The sequence below is a fragment of the Melanaphis sacchari genome, unplaced genomic scaffold (genome assembly GCF_002803265.2).
Source record: "Melanaphis sacchari strain LSU unplaced genomic scaffold, SCAv2.0 Contig73_pilon_pilon, whole genome shotgun sequence".
Classification (NCBI taxonomy): Eukaryota; Metazoa; Arthropoda; class Insecta; order Hemiptera; family Aphididae; genus Melanaphis; species Melanaphis sacchari.
This window is the reverse complement of record NW_020271525.1, coordinates 439,610-454,335: the sequence shown is the minus strand read 5'-3', so window position 1 is coordinate 454,335 and position 14,726 is coordinate 439,610. Positions and strand designations below refer to the sequence as shown.

Here is a 14,726-nt window from a genome sequence, read left to right as displayed (position 1 = left end):
TAAAAATATTCAAATATATTTTTTTTTTAAATCAGAGATTTCTCTATAATTTAGAAATGTTGATATTCTTTACCAAAAAAATTTTGTGAACATTTTTTTTTAAATTCTGTCAAAACCTGGTTTTGCAAATGAAAAAAAAAAATCCCATTTTCTTTAATTTTTTTTTTACTTGATATTTTGTTATTATTATTTTAACTGCAAGTTTTAGAACTTTCAAAGTTCCAGTTTTATTAGATTATCTTCTAAAAACCACTCTTTAGTCTTTAAGGCTGAAGATTGACAAATTTTCGATACTCCAAAAGGAGTTTAAAAAAAAAAAAAAATGCATTGTAAAATCATTAACCTAAATACCTTTGAATTTAATATATTATAATATAATTTATGGTTTACATACAAAGTCACAAAGAGTTTTGATACTGTAAGAAAAGTAAAAAATGTAAATTTTTTAGTATGAATCAATTACATTTTCATGAATAATTCCACGTTGTAGTTTTTAAGTGTGCATTTGTACATAATTTCTGTATTCTAGATGTACAAAAAAAAAAAAAAATAAAATAAAAAAAAATGAATAAATATATTTTTTATCGTTAAAAATGTTACTCAATTTAGTTATGTAGCCAAGACAAATTATAAGCTCCAAATGTAATTACACTTACGAGTTACGGTTCTAAATTACGTTTAAATGAATAATCATTTAAAATGTAAATGTGTACCATACACGTAAAACTACGTAATTTTAACAATCTTAGCGACTTTATTTCTCAAAAAAAAAAAAAAAAAACATTTTTAGTATTTATAAAAAAAAATATTCATTAGGATTTTAAATGGAAAATTAAAAATAATATTATTTTCAAATTTATTTATTTATAAGTTTTAAATCTAATAGTTATAACGTGTTAGCATTTAAAACGAATAACTTAAGCAAAAATTTTAGTTATAATAATACATTTAATAATGCGATCATAATCATAATTATGTTTGAAAAAGAAAAACATCAAAATAATTCTCAAAATATTTTGTATAATTATTAAGTATTAACTTAATAATACAATACATTTTGATAATTAATTAAATAGGTATTTATAAAAAATAAAATAATGGTTAATATAACTGCCAGTTTGGGGATTATGAATTTAAATAAAAATATTACAAAATATAATCATTTATTGTTTAGTCATTCTAGATCTGTGTTTAATTTTAATAAAAGTACGTAGGTACCTACAAAATTTTTCAAAAGTTAAGTGTGTCATCACGATTATTTATTCAAACAAATTACATCTACTGAATGGTACAGATAGTATACTTTACCTACATGTTTAAATCTAAAAAAAATATATCGTTTTAAGACTTTTTATAGTTTAACATCATCAAGTAGTTTGCCTCTTATTTCAATTTACAATAGTACTTTAAGACGCATTTGCAGTAGCCTAATGAGGTATAGCGGTCTTTTAGTACCATTTCTTAGTTATGTTTTACATTAAAATTGTTATGTATATGTTTGACATACTCCAGAGTTCTATATGTGATGGAAACAACGAGATTCATGATGACCGCCGACTTGGGTCGCATCTGTTTTTATCCAGGAATCATCAAAGTAATGTTTCTAAACTAAAAAAAAAATGTGCTTGATCGATAATATTAAAAAAAAAATCCCTAATTAAAGGAATATATGTTATTTTACATGTATCTAACGTAAGTGATTACCCTTAATGTGTTTAACGATAGACACTTTTATTATAAAACCAAAATCATATACGCAGTTATTATAATAAGCGAACAAGTAGGTAACCGTTGTGCTGTACAATAAATGTTGAGGGTACTTCGTAATTAAGTAAATCACTGTAATTAGTGTGTTAAATATTAGTTGTATAAAATATTGATCATTTTTATTTATTTTAAAAATAAACAATAAATTAATTATTTTAAAAATTACCAAGGATTTTCATTGTTGACCTTCCAAAATCAGCATATATACTAAATCCAGTTGGACACCAAAAGTTCTCGTTCTCAAATTGATTACCGGAACATTTTTCTACTGTGAAACATGTACATAGAAGAAAATACAGAAACTAAATTAATTGCATAAATCGCCATAGTGTGATATTTTAAAGGTGGTACTAATTCAAGGTAGAATTTCCATATCATCTCGATGCATAATGCATATATTATTGTTAACCAAAATTAACAGTAGGTACTAACTTAAAATTCTATTCGTTTTCGTGTTAATCGTTTCAACAATACGATTCGCCGAAGAATTATATAATAAGTGCACTCGTGCACACGTGCACGATAGTGCATTACAAACATGGAAAATTTTGTCATGTCAGAAAATTTTGATAAATTCATCAATAGTAGTAGTAATCGAAACACGAGAATATGGTCTGACTTGCATCTCCCCGAATACCTGTGCATTATTGTTTAAGCAATTACAAAAGGATACCTTTGACAATTATTATTATAATGCAATACGTTTATGATTGATATTCGATTTTGAAACATTATTTTTAAATATTAATGCATTGACGTTCTCAAAATGACAATTTAGAAACACAAATAAAAAATCATATACTTAAAAATATATATAGTCATCGTAAAAAAAAAATCTTCGGATAATAAACAAGAAGATATTATAATTCGATAAATTATTTTAAAGTAAAGCAAAATAATTTTTTTTTTTTTTTTTTGAAAAAAATATTATTTTTATAAAATCATAAAAAAGTTATCAACAATTTTTTTTGCAGTTTGAATTATATTACATTTATATTTATTGCAAAGCTAATATGTCAAATTATAGCCTGTAGAGAAAATAAAATGAAATCCCTGATCAATCGTTTATTAATTACAATATTTGTAATATCAAGTAGAAGGTTAATGATACTTTTCAAATATAAAAAATAAACAAGGATACGTAGATGTAGAATGTATAATAAAAAAATATGCATAAAATAGTATTGTTTTAAATTAAAAATCTGGTAAAAAATAGTTATATCAAAAGTTATTGATAATTTTGAAAATATATTTTTTATATAATTTTTAAGTCTTTTAAAACAATTTTTTTCTAAAATATTATTTTTATCGTTATATTTTTTTTTTATTTTAATAATTTTTAATGACAGCATTTAATTTTATTCTCTTGTTTTTAATAAAAATATTTTTCGGTATACACCGATATATACAAATTATTCAAGACACATAGTCTGTTTATGATTTATAAGTATTTAAAGTTTAAATGAACGAAGTGGAGTAGTACAAGGGTACTTCTCAAAATGTAGGTCCATTATAACTTCAAATACTTATAACAATAAATTACTCAACGAAATTTGATTTCTTATAACAAATATGTAATGACTTTTAGTAATATTTTATTTCGGGAAAATATGAAATTAAAAATGTATGTTATCATTGAAAAAGTAAAAATCTATGAAAAAAATGAAACAATGAAAAATAGTGTGATTGTTTTCCGAAAAAAAAAATGTTTTGTGACAACTTGAAATTAATAAAAAAAGAATTATTTTCAAAAATGTTACAGTATTCTGAAGTCATGAGATAATAAATAAAGTATATCAGTACAGTTATTATTAACTAAAATTACAATAATATTAAAGAAAAAGTTTTGTTACGTCAAGTTTACATTACAATAATAATTAAATTTCAAAAATAGAATCTTGTTGTTTGTTTTTATTATAATTTTGTTTGTGTCAATGAAATACAAAAACAACAAATTTCTTTTTAGTTTATTTTTTAGATTAGCAAGATATATTTTAGAGAACAAAATTAGTAAATTTGTGTTTTAGTGGTTAACGAGTATAAACTCTTTTATAGAAAGTTGGGTAAGTTTGTTGACTGTTTGGATTTTCAAGTATTTACATTTCAACATAATATTCTGTTGCAATAATCACACATAGATAGATAGTTGACAATATTTAAACTATGTGAATATACTCGTAGTATAATAATATAGACATAATATTATACTTACCTTTGTTTACGGTAATGTATGTATTGGAATTTCGAGATTTTTAAGATTTTTAAGTGTTTGTATGAACTAACATTTGAATTTCAAAAAGTTTTATTCTGTTGATGTGTAAAGATTCAATTTTAGGTGGCTTATAAAAAAAAGTGGCGGCTTTATAGTTTATGAAGTATTAAAGTTTAATAGTTGAAAATTATGAACCGAACAGTTTCTCACAAGTACCTATCTAAAAAAAATTGAAACGGAAAAAATGACGTTTTATATCAAAGTATATATTTTTTTTTCATCTATATCAGTACTTTTAAATTCAACTTCATGGTAGGTAAACAATATAATTTTTAATCATCATATTCAATAGTTTTTTCAAAGAAAGTATTATTAAAATATAACTTGTAATAAAACTATGAATTGTGTATACTTAGTGCTTATTTGGGTAGAAAAAAGTTTGACTGTCAAATTAGCAGGTCAATATTTTCTAAAACAAAACCAGAATAATTATAATATAGACCTTGGTATTGTTAAATTTTGTTGTAGGTTATGTTTTTTCGTGGCTATTGATATGTGATTCTGATAAATTACAGAATCACATTGTCACCGCACAAGTGTTCGTGGTTATATATATATATATTTATAATTATAATATCCAATACAAATAATTAATTCTTATATAACTACAAACTTTGTTAACACAATATTTATTACGAAAATTCACATTTGAATATTATAGAAAAATAAATATTTATTAGAACAAAATAAACAGTTTCAAAGACTAAATATCGATAAACGTTATTAAAAAAATACATTCATATAAAATGATATTTATATTATCAATATTTTCATAAAATTATAAATATTTAATCGAAATTGATGTAAGTTGATATTAAATGTTATATAACGTCAAGGCATCTGTGTTACCATTATCCATTCCATCTTATAAGTTGAAATTGAATGTTCTATTTTTGTAATTACACAGAATCCGAACCCAAACTGGAAGCTTTATACTATGAAAAAAAAAAATGTTCAGAGATAAAAAATCATTATTGATGTCTAATAAAAAACAAAAAATGGAGTTTTTAGAAACAATAACTACTATTTACATTTTACAATGATATTTATTACAAGAATCTGTTTATAAATATGTTCTATAATAATGCTTAAAATACGCACAAATGTCCATATTTTATAATTTATTTTAATAACCAGTTATAAATTAATATGTAAAATGTATATCTCACATATAGGTATAATTAGAAATATCATAAATTGTAGGTTTGAACTAAGATAATATTTTAAGAAATCAAATGTATTAAATTATTTCCGAACATAACGATATGAAATATTACGATTAACATATTATGGTAGTTATTTTATATAGTTTTACAATAGTAACTTTTTTCGTGTGGATGTGTATTAGTACATATAACTCATACGAGTTGTTTTAGTGAATATTTATGATTTTTAGAAATTTATTTTAATAAATTTTGAAGAATTTTTACAAAACATTTAACAATAATACTTCTTTTTAACGTAGTGATTTTTTAAGTTTATTAATTTTTGAAAACATTAACTTATAATTCTAATTTTAATTAAAAATATATTTTTTTTAATATGCTGTTAAAGTGATGAGTTATTATTATTAAAAAAAAAAAAAAAAATTGAAAATACTTAAGACTTTAGTCGGATAAATTATTATATTATTGTTTTCAAAATCACAAATATAAAATGTAAATATTATTGAAGCTGATTAAGTTAACTACTCTATAAATACATTATAATACTATACTAAAGCATACATTATTTACATAACTGAAGAATAATTAAAATAGAACATAATCAGAGCTACATTATAACTGATTACATTCTGTGGGTATTTGGTTATAGTATACCTACTAGTATTTCGCGAAACGATAACGATCGTTTTATGGAATTTGAGACGTAGGTACTGACCAAAAATTGAATAAATAATGAATTCCAAACTATATGGGTATGACGTAAATACATGAAAGTAAATATTATACATTCACAAGTCTACATAGTGTGCATAATCCGCATTGACCAACATATAAACTCTACTCTCCAATATGGTAAAAAGGTGTTTTTATTTTTTTTTTACCGTGTAGTAAACTTTCCTAAAATCGTTCTGCTACTGAATTACTAATGACACAAAATGTCTCCTCGATAAAATCTGCTACTGAATTACACATATGCAATTTACCCTAAACCCTAAATAAAAGACCATGTGGTATAAGGCTGTTCATATATGTATAAACCAATACCACTAAGAATAGATAGGTCAATTTCGAACGGGAAATAGAAGTTTCATATGCATTTGCCTCAATCAATGTAGCGGAATAAAATAAAATCAAATAAAATCTGTATAGAGAATTATTACTTTGCGTAAAATAAGTTCTATGTATCGCAGAAATTAATAATATTAAAAATCAGTAAATCCCGGGCTCTCCAGTAAAAATACACTTCGATTATGTCACTGTTTGTTTTTTCTTACCGCCGATCGGAAATTACTTATAGTGACTCGTTGTTAAAAATTACGCTCGCATAAAAAAATACAATGTTTTTGATATTTTTACGAGATTCCGATATCGAAATAAAAAAAAAAATAAAAATAAAAATAAAAGTGAATTAAATGTAATAATTATTATTATTTAAAAGAATTAAAAGAATTATTTATTGACTCAAAATATAACCAACACGTGTAGCATTCTTGCCGATCTCGCCGACAAAGTCCTATAACAACTCGCAAAGCTCTCGAATTTATGGCAGATGACATAAAATTAATCCGTAACTAACCGAGTGCCTGTCTACTTCACATATTGTTACCCACCGATAGATGTTTAGACCGTTTTAAACGGTAAATCACGCGCGCGTTGATTTAGGTTTTTACAATTACAACCACTGTTGCATAATAGTAATTTATCATACCGTGCATAATATAAAGGTGCGGAAACGTCGTTGACACATTATTATAATATACGACAACACGGTGCTCGACGTGTCTGTTGATCCATCGGCGGCGTCGCACAAAAAATTTTATATTATTGACTCGATTTCGACTTGCTAAACGACACACGGACACCGTTGATTGTGCAACCCGGGCCACGGTAGTCGGCCATCACTCTGTCCACGGACTCGATCCGGTCGAAGCAGACGCGTGCCGAATGGTACGGAGGACCGGAACCGGATGACCAGTCACATCTGTTGCCGCCGGGCAACACACGCACCCACAGCACTTTGCCGTAACGACTGAACGCCGCGTACAGTTGGTCGGCCGTGACCGACTTGTCCAGGCGGTCTACGTTCAACCGATCTGTCGGACCGACGTCGTCGTCGGCGATGACTTCCGTGCAAGGGTGCTGCGGTTGGCGGTCGACCGTCGACTGCCCCAGGAACTCTTTCACCTTCTCGTGGTAAGCCAAGTACTGTTCGCGGATCGACCACGATTCGTCGGACGAGTTCAAATGCTGGCCCTCCTCGGACGATTCTCGTTCGTCGTCCGTAGATTGCGCCATGGGATACGGTGGCGACGTCACGTCCGACCACAGTTCGAATTCTCGAGCTTGATTTGAAAACAATTTAAAAACATGATAATTAAAACAACAGTTCGCCAGAATGTACGAAAACCGAAAGCCTTTTGTTTTTGCAAACAAAACGCACATCATTGCGAGTGATTCGTATTGTATGCGCAACAACGTTATATTATGTATTCGATTGACTGTATACAGAGATATTATGCATAATTGATACGAGACGAAAATTAATTGGTTTTTTTTTTTCGTTGACATTTTCAAATGTTAAGTCACGGTTTGCATAATGCTATAGAGGGCTAAAGTAAAGGTGTACAATGTGAAACAGACCCCATATTTCTGACCGCACTAACACAACGAAAACTTTAAAAATTATTTCAAAAGATACAATGAAGTTTTTTAAAATATTTTCTTGAAAGTTGAATAAAAATAATGCTCTCTGTTAGAAAAAAACAACTATTTGTTTGCAAAACATTATTACTTTTCGGCTTATAAAGCTTTATTTTATTATTTTAGTTTTTTTTTCAAATGATACAATTATTACTATATTGAACTAAGTAGCTAATATTTGGGTAGTATAATTTCTAGTACCGTTTTATTATTCTATATTATGTTTGATTATATTTAATATATATATATATAGTATATATTTTATTTTATTTTAAAATAAACTTAATTTTTTCAATACGCTTTATTTTTTTAACTTTTTTATAGGTTTTTAGAAAACTAATATGTGTAATAAACATAATAAGATTTAAAAAAATTATCATAAGTGTGTGAGTTTTAATATAAAAACATAGTTTTATTAAATTCTGATTTCTTAATTCTAATTAAAATAAGTCTATAACAACCTAAATAAAATATAATTTATTCATTTTTAAACATTTTAAAAATCTTTACAAACCATCGGTTGCAACAACTTATTTTTTTTTTTTATAGTTTTAATTAAGTAACTTTAAATCCTGATAGTTATAGTTTACATATTTAATGTTTTAAAATACACAGTTGTTTTTTTTTTTTGTTTTATTATTATTTTTTTTTTTTTTAAAGGAAAAAATGAAATTTAAAATATTGTATTATAACTCAATTATTCACACATGACGTTTGTGTTAAAACTTAATAAAAATAAATAATACAGAATGAATATAATATAGTTATTTTTATTTTTTATTTATAATATATCTAATCTTCATTATATTAAAATGGAGATCTCAATTAATGTAAAAAATAACCATAAATGTAATATCCTACCTTCTGCATTCAATTTTTTTGTATAGCCTCCATATGTATTCTGTACAAAATTTCCTCCTGTTGTTTCGTAATCTTTTTCTACACGTTCAGAATCAGAAAAACCTGTAAAATCAACATTTTTTTTTTAAAACAATGACTATTACTTAATTTGTGATCCTAATGTATAAATTGATTGATTATAAAATTTAATTTTTACTAAATACAAAACATTATATTTAAAATAATTTATATATAATAATATATATATTATTTGTCCTAGACTCGAATGGTGTTTTTAGTTTATTTTTTTTTTTATCTCAATGAGTTTTTATGAGGCGAAGCACATATACATTTTATTTTCATTTGTATAAATCGAATATTTATTTGTTTATCAAAAAGTTTGTTTTTATGTTGAAGTAACTTAAAATTATTGTATGCTTTTAATTCCTATTTATATAATTTAACTTATATTTATTTAAATTGTTTATTATATTATAGTTTAACATACCTATTATTTTGACATTATAAAATGCCAAAAAGAAAATGCAATATTTGCCATTATAAAAGAGAGAGGTTAAGAAATTCATGGTAAAATTGAACGTAAAACTAGTTCCAACAAAAAAATTCGTAATTCTGATGAACAAATTGTTGTCAGTAAGAATGTTTAATTAGTAAATACATTACATCAAATATATATACTTAAATTATGACATAGATATGCGTTTATATTAAAAAAAAAAAAAAAATAAAAAAATAACTCATTTCAAATGAAATAATAAGAAAGATACATAATAATTTATTTTTCTTATAAAAAAATTAAATATCTACTAAATAATGAAAATAACACTTTGTAGATTCATTATTTATTTTAATCGAAATTCTCAACTGAACAATTATTTAGTGATAAAATGATAAATTACAACATTGCTAATTATTATTTATGACATTAAATATTCTACACAGGTGTTTATATTTTTAGTAAAATATTTTAATCAACGTGAAACGTGTTTCAATATTGCTTTGTATTTGACTAAAAATATAGATAATCCTAAACTAAATAATAATTGTTTTTTTAATTAGTATAAATTGATTATTTTATAATATATGGCATGACCTTATACCCTTCTAAACGAAATTTGAGTTTGTTATTTAACTAAAAAGTTACATTTATAAAAGAAAAAAATATATGACAATTAAATGTGGAATAATACAAATGTACTATGTTATTTAAAATAAATTGTATATATATTTGTATAATCAATTATTTAATAATTTTAAATAACTTATCTATGCATATGTTAAAATACTAAAAATAAAACATATGAAAACGCCACATATCAGCTCTATAAGAAAATAACAATACGAGTGTACAAATAGAATAAGTTCAAAAATAGATAAAAAATATTTTATATATTTAAAAATAATAAAAAATAAAACCTTACATTAAAATATGAATGTATGGTATAATATGTTTAATACATGTTGAAAAAATGGTGAAACTGTGTAGCATAGTGTTTGAACGCAGTCATTGAAGAGTGCTGCGGTTAAGTACCACCCGGCTTTGTGATAACTCTAGGATGGGTGACTACCCAGATTTTTAACGACGAAGTCATATCCTACATATGAGAACATGTGTCCAATATCTATTGTACTTGACTTTATCTTAACAAAAAACCCACAGCTAATAGCCATAGTTTTCGAGCCTTAATTATAAAAAAAAAAAAATCGTTTTCAATTTGTACATTTCTATATTCTAAGAACATTGTTGATTTCAATTAAATCAATTATGAATAGAATAGTTTTTGATTTGATAGTCAACCAATATGTATTGTTTTTGACCACCAATAATAAATTAGGTATTCAAGATAAATTTAAATCATATTTTAGTCATTATATATTCGTCATATGTATTATATACAAACGTGACCTATTCAAGTTTTCGATTAGAACCTTCAAACTTTCAAATTAGCTTTCTCGGTCCGAACAATTAAACTTAACGAAGGTTTCAAAATCAGCCTTGTCCAATTACAGTTGAGAAGTTTGATTTTCTAGATGTTTTTAAAGTTTTGATTGTAGGTAAATTGTTGTCAAAAGGTATCAACATATTTTTGAATATAAATATTTAACAGCATAGTTTGGTAATATTTAGATCTTGTATAATATTAGTAGATACTACAACTTGGATATAATTCTTCATAAAATAAAAATATATCTCAGTAATATACATACTTGTAAATTAGAATTATTTAACTTTGAAAAATAATATTCCTAATAGTAAAATTTTAAGAAACCTAATACATTTTGTCTTACACAACCATGAATACAATTTTCATAAATTTAAAAAAAAGAATAGTGTAGCATTCGTCATTGATATACATGATATTAACTGTATCGACTGTTTTAATCAATATTTGTTACTTTATAAAAATTTCAAATAACAAATATTGTAATAAAAAATATATAACATGTATATATTGATTATTTTGTTTTTACTTAATCTAAACTATCATTGTAGTTAGATAAACGCGGTTGCTGATATAATATGAGTAAGTATAGAACTATATCATATTTGAATTTACAAATATTATAAGAGAATACTGTAACAAAATGTATTAAATAAAAATAACAAAAAATAATACAATACTATTTTCATAATAATGAGTCGTTATACACGTGGTATGTGTTACTTACATTGAATAATCTCACATCTATATATCATATCTAATATAATTTAGTTTCTATTCAATGGAAAATAACAAAAATTACTCAACGATTAAGAAATAATTGCATCCAAATGAATTATCTTATGTACATTCAATAAATTAAATAAGTAACAAAGACAACTGATATTATGAGTTATTTATAATTTAGACGGAAAATTCTTCATAAAATTAATGAAAAACATGAAAATTCTAAAATAAATTCCATTATATTTATTCAGTTATAAAAAAATTGTTATGTAAAAATGTGAAAATTTCTCAAAATATTTGTATTTTTAATAAAATAATTTTTCGTTTAAAATACATAATATTATAATTAATATATTATTGCTATAATTTAAGTTTGTTTGAAAGAACGTAGTAATAGGAGCTTATAATAAAATAATTAATATATATTAATAAATACTATTCAAATAGATAATAAATTACCTATATATAAATTATCTAGCTATGATGTTAAAAAAAAAATAAGAAACATCACAAGAGTATAAATAATAACATATTCTTTTTTGAAAAGTACTACGATACTCTTTATCATCTATGAATGCATAATTTAAAAATATTTATCTATGGATATATTTTTTTAACAGCTATTTTCAATAACGGTTTAATTTTCATTCACTATCACCGTATTACTAGATATTATTATTATTAGTTATAACAAATTACCATTACTCTAAGGAGTTCATACCTATAGATTTATACATAGTATTTCGCCACATGTTTATTATAATAACTGCGTTTATATAGATTGCTTAACCGAACATAATGCCAATAACGGCCGAGCGCCGTAAAAACAATAATAATAAAATTAAGCCGACAATGATCCTAATACTAAAAATAGTAATAAAAATAATATGAGGTGTATTTCTGTTATAGGTATGAGTATCCTGTAGCCTGACTACTTAGTTTCTAATAAGTAATAACTATTGAAAAAAACTGTTTTGGAGATATTATTGGATAAAAAAATACATTTTCTGATAACAAAGTTGTTGATATCAACAAACAAAAATAAGTTACGTTAACTGCTGTTTCATTTTAGTGACATATCAAACAGTTACTTAAAATTAAATGGTTTGCTGTAAACTTAATCCAATTTTTAATCGTTAATGTGATTTGCGGTCAGAGTATATTAATTTATCCATATGTAAGTAAATATTGTGGTCTAAATATTTTTTGGGATATTTTTACTAAATCGATATTTCTTTCACATTTTTTAGACTTAGGACAGACAATAATTCTATTAATGATGGTATAGTTAGAAATATTGATTTTATTGTTAAAAAAAGTAATTTTGTAATTTTGAAATATAGTGTTCAAGTTATTGGTAAAAATGCGTGGATGATTTTCGCACAAAATCTAAACGACCAATTTTTTTATTTTTTTTTTTTTTTTATAACCCATTGATATTTACTTGTACAATTTACGTTTTATTTTTTATCGTTAATCTTTAAATAGTTTTACTGACTAGAAATAACAAAAACGTCCTGGGACCGCAATTTACGTAGACGGTTTTAACGACTGTGACCTTTTTAAAAAGACCATTTACCGACTCTGAATTAAACATTTCACTATCCGAGCAGCATAAACGTTAAACCGAATTGCCGTCAGTCAGATCTGTCGCCAAAACACGCCCACCACCATACTACACAATATGGTCATAACAGCAGAGTATTACCTAGGGGATGGCAATCCGACGCGATATCATTACCCCTGTGATCGTCGTCCGGCTGCCGATGACGGCGCTGCAGTTGGTGGTGCTGCTGCTGCAGCAGTGGTCGGACCGTGGTCGCCATCGTCTTGACGACAGTGATGGTGATCTCAAACCGATCGCGCAGACACCGGACACGGAACATCTGGACGAACGGAAGCGGCGCCAGAGACCGACGCTTTGGATCCGTCAACTCGGCGTGCACGAACACCGCCAAGTGTGGGCCGCCGTCGTCGTCGTCGTCTTCGTAGTCGTAGTCGTAGGCGTCGTCGCGGCCAAAGTTTATTTCCACCCGTCTACCACCGTCTTCCCCGTCGGTTTGCGCGTCCACGGACACGAGTTCCGCGAAACGGCGGCCGCCGCTGTACGTGCCCAAAAATCGGCGCACCTCCCGGACAACGCCTGCCCGGCCGACCGCCGGCCGTCCGTTCAGCGAGTCCATCGAGTAGTATCGCGAACGTTCGGTGAACATGTCGGCCACGGACTCGGCGGACACGTTCAGCCGGCCGTAGTAGTCGGCGGCGAACGTGCTGCCCGCACTTTGCGCGGTCACGTAATCCGACGGCAGGGGGAACATGACCGCGGTATTGGTATAATATTACCGTGACGATGGCGGTAATTACGATGCGATACGATGCAATGCGATTGGTGATAACGACGCACGTAGGGTCTTACGATGTTGCAGTTTGTAGGCTCCCAAACGGTAACGTGGTCGCTACGCGAAGAGGTGTATTTGACTGAAATTGACAGATCGCTAGACGCTGCGGTGTGACGTGCTGATCTTTGCCACGGATATGATACGATTAATAATTTATTACTATTGTTATTATTATTATTATTACGTGCAATCGCCGGTCATCGTACCGTTGTAATATCAAAATAAAATGATCAAGGGTTGCCAACTGATGAGAATTAATTATAGTGGTGACCGATGAAATACGACGCGACGTCTTGGAATTCAACGGTTAAATCGAATCCAATCTATAAGCAGTTCTTTATGCTACAATTATTTAACCGGCATATGACGTCGTGTACTTTAATAATTATAATATAAATATTAACAAATACCACTTACAGCTGAATATAGAGTGATTAATGACATTTGACTGTAATATTACAATATCATGATAACTATAGTTTAAGACGTTCGAAGTAATCTGATAGAAAAAAATCGAAATTCGAAAAATTAGTTTGAATTATAACGATAAAAAAATAAATAAATAAATAAATAAATAAATTGTTGTTTTATTTCGAACGGAAAATTACCTAAAAATATATATTCCAATGTCTACAAATATATTCCTAAAAGTAATATGAGTTTTAATTTATGGTACCTAGTCTAAATAGATAACACATTCATATTAAATATGGCGTAACTCATCGACTCGAATTTATTAATAACTCAAGAACTTTATAGACAATGCTAACTTTTAATATTGTATATTTGAATATTGAAATATTTGTGAGACGTGTCGTCTTTATTATACTATTGATGTTGGTGCACAAATTTACTCCTGTCAACAGTGAATATAGTAGCACATATATATGTA

General features: G+C 26.6%; 2 protein-coding genes across 4 annotated transcripts in view; one reads left to right on the top strand and one right to left on the bottom strand.

Annotated features, from left to right (window-relative positions):
* Positions 1–14,726, top strand: part of LOC112600976 (tachykinin-like peptides receptor 99D) — a 225,075-nt gene that overhangs the window by 80,752 nt on the left and 129,597 nt on the right. The gene's annotated exons all lie outside the window — the stretch shown is intronic.
* On the bottom strand, positions 4,849–13,753 carry LOC112600978. 2 transcript variants are annotated; one of them, XR_003115020.1, is made up of 4 exons: positions 13,144–13,753; positions 8,767–8,868; positions 6,914–7,547; positions 4,849–4,974 (listed from the first exon to the last, which is right to left on the bottom strand). XR_003115020.1 is itself a non-coding variant. In XM_025348349.1 (3 exons), exons 1-3 carry the CDS (start codon positions 13,751–13,753, stop codon positions 7,027–7,029), a joined length of 1,233 nt encoding a protein of 410 aa, XP_025204134.1. In that variant the 3' UTR covers positions 6,673–7,026. The 2 variants fall into 2 exon arrangements, 1 of the variants encoding a protein (XP_025204134.1); XM_025348349.1 differs by lacking the exon at positions 4,849–4,974 and having other exon boundaries at positions 6,673–7,547.

Excerpts from the sequence above, each read along its gene's own strand:
- LOC112600978 (XM_025348349.1), bottom strand. The coding sequence starts at position 13,753 with ATGTTCCCCCTGCCGTCGGATTACGTGACCGCGCAAAGTGCGGGCAGC. Across the intron at positions 8,869-13,143 it reads GTCGGATTGCCATCCCCTAG|GTTTTTCTGATTCTGAACGT; the intron begins GTAATACTCTGC and ends TTGATTTTACAG. Across the intron at positions 7,548-8,766 it reads AAAAAAATTGAATGCAGAAG|CTCGAGAATTCGAACTGTGG; the intron begins GTAGGATATTAC and ends TTTCAAATCAAG.